General features: G+C 35.8%; 1 protein-coding gene across 10 annotated transcripts in view; it reads right to left on the bottom strand.

Annotated features, from left to right (window-relative positions):
• The window catches only part of PTK2 (protein tyrosine kinase 2), a 191577-nt gene that overhangs the window by 66888 nt on the left and 112461 nt on the right, over positions 1-12228 (bottom strand). For all 10 annotated transcript variants that reach the window (XM_084282052.1, XM_084282050.1, XM_084282051.1 and 7 more), the window contains 4 exons: positions 10649-10728; positions 9012-9074; positions 4206-4260; positions 213-353 (listed from right to left, as the gene is read on the bottom strand). In XM_084282052.1, coding sequence (XP_084138178.1) covers positions 213-353; positions 4206-4260; positions 9012-9074; positions 10649-10728 — 339 coding nt within the window. The remainder of the gene's footprint in view (positions 1-212; positions 354-4205; positions 4261-9011; positions 9075-10648; positions 10729-12228) is intronic.

Raw genomic sequence — 12228 nt, forward strand, 5'->3', positions numbered from 1 at the left:
ATTCTTACCCTGCTACGAAATGGTGCTTTTTAACAGTCAACTGAGAAAGTTCCAAATAAAATCAATAAATATAGTTTGTCGTTAACGAAATCCAAGGACTCTTCTCTACATCAAAAGATGAACTAAGCAAGCATTTAACTGTAGAACTAAGCAAAACCAATTTAGCTTGTAACTACAACAAGTATTCTGGTGACTTGCATTCTTCTACTTACACCGAGAGCACATTTGAAGCATTCCTTGTCAAATCTATACACCGGAGAGAGGATCTCAAAGAATTTCAAAATACTTTCTTCTCTATTAAGGTTGGCAAATTGTCGAAACGTTTGTTGGATTAATTTTCGTAGTGTTTTGGCCTGTGCATGAAAATTGTAAAGAGTCATTATTTTAAACCTAGTCGGTGATGGTGCATTTTAAGAGTCTCATTCACTTAGTGTCACTAAGAATTCCTTTCAAACAATACCCTGAAAATTCTCAAGAAAAAAAAAAGAGCTTCAAAATATAAATAACTTTTTTTCCTTACAAATTCTTCTTGGGAATAAGATTATTTCCGCTATACTTTACAGAAGGAATCTCTAGCTAATAATTTTTTGATTAAATTACAGCAAAAGACAAGACATTAACCTTTGCAGGAACCATTTTTTCTACATTCCTCACTTCTCCCAACATCTTAACTGTCTACCAACAGAAAAACACTGCCATCAGGACCCTACATCTTCTAATTTGCCTTAAATTTAAATCACCATTCGCCTATCTGCTACAAATACCTCAGCTGTAGCTGAATCTTAATCTCTCCATTCAAGTATCTTAGACTATCCATTACGTACTGGATTCTTAAAGTCTGATAACATGCAAAATAACTTTCATATTAAAAAAAAAAAAGTAAACTAATGTAAAAAGTAAAATAAATATTTAAATTTAAAAGTAAAATATTTAAACTGTATTACATATCATTTTAGTAACTCTTTCCAGGACAGAAAGAACCACTTTGAAAGAGCAGTACCAATCATTCTTCCAATAGCCACACCATTTGGGACAATGAGATGGAGCAAGACACCTGTTACATGTCCTGCCACAAAGCATGTAGAGGATCCAAGCAGATTTTCAAGCAACCACATTTTTTTTTTTTTAATAGGTAACTATACAAAGACTTACGAAGTGAAATATTTGCCTGTATGTAATACATATCCCTTGAGTTGCTGCCATCCATATCACAATAAAAGCAATCTGAGATGCAATTTCTTTAACACACCCCAAAATAGAACAAACAATCAAGAATCCCAAATGAAAACATCCTGACTAGCCACCAGAAAACACCCAGAAAAAGACCAGTAGCTTCTCTCATCTGTCCTCATTATAAGAGCATAACGATGCTATTTAAGTAGCATACATGTAAGTAACTTGGGGTTTCATCACTGCTTACATTACTGCACAGTGACAAAATCTCAAAACCCAATCCTTTTTTTTTTTTCCTTTTCAAAGCTTGAATGGTGTCAAAAGTGATTGAGTGGGACATTTAAAAAATTACCTTTGGTAACACCTATTTCTGGTATATCTTCCAACTAACACAAATAATAAAATGCAAAACCATGTGTGTTTTTTTCAACACGTCAAGGTTAAAACAGGAATTTCCATTGTTCCTCTACCAAAACGTATCTAACTTTCCTGTCGTAACAGCACTAAGGGTCTTCATTCTTTCACGTTGCCTGAAACAGCTCCAGACTCTGCTCAAATATAAACTTTGTTTTGACATTAGCACTTCCAGTCAGCTTAAGCATTAATTTTTAGGAATCCTTTAAAGAACAACCACTCTAAATAGGCAGATTTTTTAAAAAGTAGCATTAAGAAAAGAGCATTACAGCAGTGATCTAATGGTGCGGTGTGTTCACATACAAAATGACGATGAGTTTTGGAGCAATGCATATGTGGATGGAAAAAAAATACCTCAGATCAGCAAGTAAGCTTTATGTCATAAAGTGAACAGAGAAATCTGCCGTTTTGTCAAATTACCCTGTCTGTATAGCAGAACCTTCTACCAACTGTTGTTTGAACCATTCCTCTGCCACGTTGAGGATGCTGGGCAGGACAAAAAAGTGGCTCCTCCATATGCACCCAGAGCCATCAGCACTCAGGAATACCAGACCCTCCTGTGCCTCTATATTTTCCTATGTAATGGAGGTTAAATCCCTTTTTTATAGAGAAAACTGATATTAGGGAACTTAAGACCGTAGCCTTACCTGGACAGCTGATAAAGACCAGCAATAATAATAATAATAAGAAGAAAAATCTGCTAAATGGAAGTTGTCCCAAGTAGTTCAGCCATGCAGTTTGTGAAAGATAGATTATTCTGCCCATGATTTAATTCACTGCCCTACTTTATCTTGACTTCAAGGCATAAGGGGAAGTATTATTTGGTTCTTTTAAGACAATGAAGACGACTTGCTAGCTGCATATAATCTTCACCTTAACTTCAGATCATTAATAAAGCCTAAACATAGGAAGTCAGTTACAAAAAAAACCAACCTCATCCACAACAAAAGAGACATTTATGAGAAATACCTGCAAATGACTTCAAGAGAAATGCATTAAAGAATTGCTCTTAAAATATTTCATAAGAACATTTTTTTTCTCTGTTATTTATCTGTTATCTCAAGGCATGCTCTGGAGTGGGAGAAAATCTGCAAACTAAAAAGAATCTGGCTTATATTCGTTCCCCCCGCCCACTGTTGGTTTAGTGTAAGTAGCATTTTTATCCTGTGGTTTCCGCGTACATGATATATCGAGATGGATATACCAACAAATTTCATTAGCACTGCACGATGCTGTAATTCTACCTCCCTAATAGAGAGAAACACTTTTTTTTTTTTTGCATTTCATGGCCATCAGGAGCCCTTCTCTGCCTGCCAGTTCAAAACTATTGGTCATCACAAAGTTAGTCATTTAATTATTTGAACGCATCCCAAATTATTTTTCATAGGGATTTCATTTTCATTAAAAAGCAGACCTGGTTTTCCTTCCCTTGCTTTTCTCTTCAGACATCCAACATTTTTTCATGTCTTTGCAAGTTTCTACCCAACTTCACCTTCTGGCAATTCTTGCTACTTCTTTCTGTTATTTTCTCCATTTCATAATTTCTAAAGAGCAATCTTCTTTTGTTGGTCAGTTTTCTGGCTCCCTAATAACATTTTTCAAGGTAGTTTTTCATTCATTTGGGTCTGGAGCCTTTCACCACAATATCTCCCTCCAGCTTCAGATAATTGCTTGAATTTAAATGCAGAGGGATTACTTAAATCCACTTGACTTCATTACTTTCTGATGTTCAGAAGTCTTTTGAAACAAAACCCCTTCATGACAGACCTTTGCTGTTTATCCTCCCATTTAATTAACAATGAATAAACTTTCTAAATCTGAAGTTAAATTCTATTGGTAACTCCTCTACAAAAACATCACTGCTTACCAAAAGCAGCTCTAAAATAACCATTTATGATTTATATTTGCATATATGAACAACAGATGTATTTTACCACGGCAACCATATCAAGACTGCTACAGCTGTACGACTTCATGGTGACCATTCTTAACATTGCCTCCCCTCCCCACCTTTTCAGAACATGTTGGAAAAAATTTGCATTTTTTACTCTGGGAACATATGGACTTCAATGGAAGTGAGATCTGACTAACATTTATAGTCTCAATGAGGATTAACATAAATGGAAATTGCTGGAAATCTTCCTCGAATGAGTCGGTTGCAGTCTTGAGCAAGGAAGGCAGGATTTGGTTCATCAAGCTGACACTAAAAATGTCTTTATATGACTTTTTTTTTTTAATATCCCCATCCTCCTTCTCCAGAAGTCTCATTTCTCTTTCAGAAAATAAGTTATTTGATACCAGGGAATCTGAGGACTCGTTTTGAGCTTTTGTCCACCAGGCTGGAGAGGTAGAGGTGTACCTCTCTCACATCAGCTCAGCAGGGCCACATAAATCACTATCAGTCCTTCCAGTTGCATGCTTATCCTTGGCTATATGGATATAAGCCCTACCAATTTGAGAGACAGCTTTGATATTTTTTCAGCAAGGTAGTACAACTACACACCAACTCACTTACGGCTATGTATTGAAATTAATCATGCCACTTTCAGATTTCTCAAACAGATTTTTTTATTTTTATTTTTTTAAAGTGACATAGAATTGAGAAGAATTAAAATTACCTTCACTGAATCTAGCAAACTCTTCGGAAAAAATCGTCGTAAACCAACATCTTTCCTGAAAAAAAATAAAAGCATATATATTATAATAAAATACAATGTCAGATACTGTATTGCTGTTTCTCAGGGAGTCTTTTTTAATTTATTTTTTTTTAAACTTGTGCACTCTGCAGCAAGTGCAGAATTAGCAGAATTGCTACTTTAAACTCAAAAGGATTACACATTTACAACAGGTACCTGATGTAGAAAGAGTATCATTTGAAATGTTGCCTTAGGCACAGAGAAGTTTTGGTAATAAAAACTGTTAATTGTACTTGTTCTAATAAGTTACAGAATATTGAAAAACAGTCTTACAGCTTTATCAACTGAGAAAGGGGTAATACAAAAATGACAAATTCTAACAAACAGCTATTGGAATTAAGTAGAAGATGCAATATAAAGGAGAGGACCTCTTGTGCTATCAGCTCAGTAGGCATTCTGACCGTCTTTCCACTACTATGTTACCCATATAAAAAACACAATTTACATCTTTGAATTTCTACTGTCACTTTTTCCTCACATTGAGCATCTAATGTTAGAATTTCCAGCTTTTTATTGCAAATAATCTCACTTCTTGCATCCGTATGTCAGGATCCTAAATCTGTGATCTTGGCTTCTGCAAACTAAATTACATCAAGCGACCAAATTACATCACTTACAAAGAGGCTCAGTCATCCACAAGGAGTGAATATTTTTGTGGCTTAGGTGTGCTGCACCTACCGTATGTTTAACATATATATGTATGACTACAATAAAAAAGAGCTTAGATGCTGGTGGTGTTGGTGCTGAAGGAGATTATTATACAGGCAGGTACATCAAATACTGCATGGCCACAGACAAGTTGTACACACGTTAGCAGGAAATTTGCATTACAAAAAGGAAAAATTGAAAGAAAAAAAAATGTAAATAGGAAAAGGACTTAAATCCTTGCCTCTCAAAGGTATTAGTGACAACTTTATTTAAAAAAAAAAAAAAAAAAAAAGATCAAAAGGTTGCAACCTTTTTTAAACAAAGACTGCATTCGACTTCTGAAATGAGTATGATGGCTTTCCACGACTGCATGCTTTGCAGAATCAGACACGTAACTGGAATTTTTACATTTGGCAAAGCTGTTAGCCAGCTTGAGAAATATAGTATACATTCGCTGCTGCCTAACGGCACAAGAAAAAAGCCAAAATTAAAGTCAATATAAAAAGCTTGCTCAAAATAATAAAGCGGGGTATTTTTAAAGCTCTCTAAAGACTAGTCTAGAATTTTATAAAACATACTAAAAACATCCTCCACCAAGAGGAGCAGAATGTTCACGCACAGCAGTGAACACTGGCATCTGTGCAATGACAGTAAGCTGAAAGATGATAAAACTTTCATAAATGTTAATTCCTTTGCTGCATTTCTTCTCAAATGCAAATGATATGCGGTTTATCATCCCACACAGTTAACTAAGTCTAACACACCATTACCATCTAAATAACATGCAAAGACATTTTGACAAGGAATATATTAGTCTAACATTAAGCGTTTTAGAGAGAAATGGTGTTTTCAAAAATTAAGCACCCTACATCTCTGCTGTATCACTCATCTTAACAGGACTGCAACACCTGGCTGTGCCATTCGGATTCAGCTGGCTGCTAGGAGGTGTGGTTTGTAAGGTCTGCATGCAACAAATTTGGAAGAAACTCTTATGCAGAATACAATGAAACACAGCTCTTAATTAAATTTGTTAATAAAGTATGCTAGGCTAGGCTGCAAATTCATTTACTGTAGGAGAATTTAACCTAAGGAGCACAGAGATTTAATGCCAGAGTCAACAACAAACGATGGGTACCTATAAATAAAAGAAGCATTATAAACTGGAGCACACAAACAGCTCTTTAAACAACCCTACAAACTCTTTCCTCTCCCTCCACAGCTGCACTATGTGAGGATAAACCACAACAAATCAGTCCTCCCTATTAAGAACTCCAACATCTATTTTCTGATTGCCAGTAAGAAATAATTTGCAGGGAGATCCCTGTTCATACAGTTTCACCAGCTTTGTGTTTAACCCCATCTACTCCATCCTAATTGTGGACTTAAATGCGAAATTATTATTTTTTTTTCATGGATAAACTTCAATAGGATTAATAAAACACCAACTACAAATAGATGATACTGCTTGTCGTATACTGATAAGCAGCTCTAGGCAGGACCCATCTTCATTTTTATTTTTCATCTCAATTAAAGTTACATCAAAAAAGTAATGTTAGATTAACATAATAGACTTCAACATGTTCTTTACAAAATTGTGGATGCAGCTGTTTCTTCACATGGCTCCCATTTGTATCCTTGTAATTATCCCTGTTCCACACTAACAGGCTTCACATTTATCATGAAAAAATTCTTCTTTCATTACATGAAGGCCCAACTATTAAAGGCTACTTAACAGTTTGATTCTATCTACCATTTCCCATCCAGATTTGGTCTTGTCTGAAAATCTGATCAAAGATGAATATACATCAAATAGACATCTGACAAAGACAGGCAAGAAGCAATCACACCGAATGCAAAAAAGTGCTGTTTAAAAATTGCACTCAGCTGGTTAAGTGCCTCATGAAGTACTAAAAGTAGCAAAAAAAAAAAAAAAAAAAAAAAAAAAGAGAAAGAAGCAAAAGGCCTCACTTGAGAAATAAATATTAATTGTATAAGAAAGCCTTTATAGGCTAATTAAGGTGATAAGATCAAATGGGTACATTTTGGGGATCACTGGCACTTTTTGCACATTCTCACAACCTCATAATTATCTGCAGCCACTTTAAGATGCTTTTATCCTCCACCTCTCCTAGCTGAATCCCATACAAAACACACTTTGTTTCTTGAAGTGCACAACTCAACATTTTTTATTTTTTTTTCATGGCATTAAGCTTTTCCCTTTTGCACATCGTGGTTTTGCTTCATTTTCTTCCTGGATTTCACAGCAGCAATTACGTTAAAACCTACCAGAAGAGTAACTGTTTGGAAAACACGTGCATTGCAAGAGATAAGTCATTGTTAAAATGGAAGCAGCCCCATGCTGAGTCCTACAGGAGCTCTTACCTGTTGTAATTCTTAATTAATACTTGTGTCATCTGTTATAACCCTTGTTTCCTTTGTCTCATGGCTTCCCAAGTTATTAACCTCATTACTAACATCTGTACTTCATGAGTTGCCAAATAACTGTCTAAATATTCTCAAGTTCTTGCTGAGTTTTATATAGTATTTTAGCCTTTTCTAACTGTTCATACCGTTCATCTTTATTAGTCCTTTCTCATTTTGTTATGAGTTCCCTCACCCAGCACTTTTCTACTGGTGACTATGACAAAAAACTGAATTCCTTCAAAAAAAAAAAAAAATTCAAATGAAAGCAGAACTTCAGAATGGCTGCACAAACAGAGGAGCATTATATAAAATTCAATTTATCCTTCTGAATTAACAGAAGAACAACTGTTTTCCATTTAAAAAGATTGAAAACAGTTGGGTTTTTAAACCGAGGCTGTCTCTACCATACTCAATCTGGAATATCTATTTCTGAAGACTAATTCACAGGTTCCAACCACAAACAAATCTAAGCAGAGTCAAAAAGCCAATATGGGAGCTCTGCCACACTTCTCAGCCACTTTTGAAAGTTTAGGTCTCACCACTTTGCTCAAAAGCCAACGTTAGACAAGGGGACCTAGAAAATCCTGGCTGTGTGTTCAGTACAACCAACTGGGTGCATTAATTAAACAGAAAAATCTCCTATCACAGTATGCACATGCAGCAGGGTCCATCTGCAGTAAGAAGTCTGAAGATAGGGAAACTTTTGAGTGGAGCATCTGAGGAGGGTGTTATTGTTGCAGCCTAACGAGCAGGCAATTCCCAACTTATCTTTACCCATTGAAACTATATGGTTTCCTCAAAACACCTTATAAATATTCACTGTGAAGAAGATACTGATACTCCAAAATACTCTTAATATCACTCCTCTACAAGTCAGCACACTTGTTTGATTAAAAATAGAATAAAAATACAGACTTCATTGCTACATCTAATTCTATGTTATGCTGTAGAACATATTTTCACAAAGATAATTGATGAGCTCAATGGACTACATATGTATGAAACACAGTTCCACTATATTAACACAAATAAAACCTTCAAAAAATAAAAAAAATCTTCAATCCCTAAAACTTTACGGAATTTGGATTTTTTTTTTTTTGACTGATCCCAATCTACTATACACTGTGATTAATCCTCCAAAATATTTTAGTATAAAGATGCTTCCTGGTCATCTTAAAATTGGTGATACATAAAATAAATCATCAACTTGTTAACTGCGATTCAGCAAGTCCACCTACTTAGCAAATAAAAGGAAAAAATGATACCTCAAGCGTTTTGGGCAATTCAAACTTTACCACAGATTACTCACAACTGAAGAATGCAGCCACGCACAGAAAATCATTTAGAAACAAGCACACCTTAGAACTAGACTTGTTGATCCTATAGACACTAGTAAAATTGGAAAAAAAAGATCATAATAAGCCTCATGATTGAGTTCAAAGAACTCCAACTTTATTTCCCTATAGCAGTTGAATGTGCTGTTCCTACTTCCATGCTTTGGTTGGTTTCATCAACCTTTTCTTATTTAATGCACTCAAAAATCTCAACAATCTTCATGAAATAAAAAATAACAATGGAATCTTTCTTTCATGGACCTGCATTTCATTTATCTGATTAAGAAACAGTTCAAACCTCCAGCTGGAACACAATACTTACTCTAACACTTCGTAGTTGGACTTCTTTTCTAATGCATTGCCTCTCATCTCTCCATAGGATCTCCTGAAGGCAGGAAAAACATTTGAAAGCAACAATTATTGCAAAACCCAACTTAAAACTACAATATCAACACAGTCAAAACTTTCAGAGACTTATTCTTAGAAACCATTTGCAGAATGAATTCAAATATAAGTATCAGTACCTTATTAACCTAGCTCAATACAATAGATTTAATTTGGGGGGGGGGACAAAATAATTTCAGGCGTGGAACATTGCATGGGACTACACGCACTGCGTTTTCAGAACCACGTTGACCTAGCCTAACTTTTCAAAGAAGCTATTTAAGCCCTCCTTCAGCAGCTCCTTTCCACCCCTCCCAGTATCGCCATCCTTGCATCTCCATCATTACATCTCCAACAGCATTTGTGTCTGGGCACGTAACGGGGAAAACCAGAGAAAGGGGCAAATGATAAGAGCCAGAAGTTTCAATCCAGAGATGTTCATATCACCAGCTCAAAAAATAAAAAAATGTGAGAATGAGTGGCTGTTGTAGGGAGAGGACAATGTGGGGCCACTAAGACTTAAAATAAATGTTTTAGTAGTCATCTACTAAAAATGCCTCACTGAGGTGAAAACGTGGGAAGAACCACAGCATGCTACCATGAGAGCCATGGAAAGCAGGATTTGGCTGACAAAGCAATCGTGGATTATTATATTCATTGCATGTTTTGAAATAAGGCACTGGTAGTTGTGTCAGCGTGGAAGGATGTGCAGGTACACAAACAATTTGTTTTCTCTGGGACTACCAGCAAAACTTACAGCAAGGACATAAGGTTTTCCCTAACAGCGCCCAGGCAATTTCACAGACCTAAATTCTGTTTTATTTTGCAAAATTACAGTTCAAAGGACACTTATTCTGTGCTAAGAAGTTTACATTTGCCATTAATTTTTTATCAGTTTTACTGCTTTCCTAATGTCCCTGTGCGAGACCACAGTGTAACTAAAGCAAATGTTTCAGGCTGTGAATTCTCCATAAATTAGCAAAAAACAAAACAGGCGTTTCAAAAGCTGTGCTGGGAACTCTCTCAAGGATCTATTAATCTGATAAACTTATCTTTATTTTCCAGCTGTCTATACAGTTGACAAGAACCCGCCCCCCCAAATCCCTAAGATTTAATCATTTGAAACCAGCGCATTAAAACTGAGTAAATGGAGAGAGACAAGGTAGCAGCATTTATCTTAAGCATTATTTAGCTGTAGGATTTATATATTTATTCTTATTTATAGATACACATTGGCAAGACTGTTTGCTAAATAAAACCATGAATGCATTTTTCTTTTAATCTATATCATTGTCCTCAACAGGGTTTTGGATTATTCAAATTTAAAAAATCATCACAAGAAGGCACTATCAAGAGGTAATTACAATTATTTATAAAATTTTAATCTAAAGATCACCAGAAATTGGTTACAATGCGGCCTACACAGTTTGTCTTCCAACTACTTTGTAGCAAAAAGTCTGATGATGTTTTATTCAGCTACATTGGCCAGAGATCTGTGAACTACAAAGAGTTTCAAAATTAATGTAGATATTCTACCAGAAACACGTTGAATAATAAATGAAATTATCGGCTTACCTGATTTCAAGGCAACCGAGTTTCAAAGCAATTTCCTGGTCCACTTGATCTGCTATTTCTAACATATAGTCGTTTTTCACCTACAGCAAAAGAAGCAGGTACGTATCACAGACAAATCAGTTCAGTGCTGATACAGATGAAAATGCAGCCCAAACATCTTTGGGATAAACCTATCTTGGGTTTAACTTTTTTGGAGTCTTTACTTACAGTGCACAGAAAGAAGCCATATTTATATTATCCACAAATGAGCCGCATTTTTGTAAGAAACTTATTTCAACTGCAATGAACTTGGTAAAAAAAAAAATCTACATCAGTATTACTTATGCTTTATTAAATTAAATGAAAATCTTCAAAGGAGCTGAGCACACGGTCACCCCTGATTTTGAGATACATCAATGTGTGCTCTACTCTTGAACCATTTTGGTCTACAGTTTTTAATTTTCTAGGTGCATAAAACATATAAATATCCACGCATTGCTGTGAAAATAAAAATAGTTGGAAGTAAAAATACTGGCATGTGAAAATCATGCTCTATACTGACTTGAAATAATGTTTGAACTAGCAACTAGAAGAAACAAGCATAAGTAGATGGGTGCCATCTACAGTAGGAAAGCAAACAGGCCAGGAGAGTGCTCCAACAGAGAAACCAAATGCTATGTTTGGCCATCGTCTTGGCTCCTGAAAAGGATGGGTGGGCCAAACCAGTGCACTTGGAGCACTGGGGGCACACAGCGTCCCCACCGCACGTCCTGGACCTGTTTCACTTACCAACATCAGCCTAGATAGCAAGAGCACTTTTGGGGTAGTACTTTCACGACACTGCAATAAGTCATTTGTACGGTTATAAATAAAAAGGACAGGGAGAGGGAACAGAACTAGTGCTGAAGAACTTAACTCTTCAAACCCCATCTTCCACGCAACAGACTTTTTTCACCAGTAACATCTTTAGAAAAGCATAACTTTTTTTTATAGCTCACATTATGCTCTATCTCATGAGATCATAAACCTGCTGTTGCGATCCTAAAGCCTCTTGTTCCAGAAAGTCCTGAATTACCAGAAATATCAACATGACAACTGCAAATCAAAGAGGAGATTATACACCGTGAGAGAAATATACTTCACACAATGTTTTTTGAGTAATTCCAAGTTGTAAGAAAAACTATTTCATCCTACCACTATTTCAAAACTACCACTACGAAATTCATAGATTATGAGATAAGGAAATCCAGCTGCAGATTCAACAGCTGGAGGTCATCTCAAGGCAACATCTGCCCAGTAAAATATTACCATGCAGCAGTCCCCCCACCAGTGTAACAGCTGGATCCAGCCTGAGACTAAAGTGCAACAAATGCAGGAGATTTTCCTAGATATAAAGTACATAAACATTTTTAATTTGTTGCTGAAAGATGGTGAAGAAGGAACATGATAACTACATTCTCACTCTTACCCAGTTTATTACAAAAGCTGCAACATTAGGAAAAAGCTTCTTGCATTGGGACTCAATACACTGACAAAACAGTGAGTTTTCAATCGTTCTTAATTCAATTCTAACATATTAGAGTTGACGATTAGAAAGAAGT

Source organism: Netta rufina, assembly GCF_964035555.1.
Source record: "Netta rufina genome assembly, chromosome: 2".
Lineage (NCBI taxonomy): Eukaryota > Metazoa > Chordata > Aves > Anseriformes > Anatidae > Netta > Netta rufina.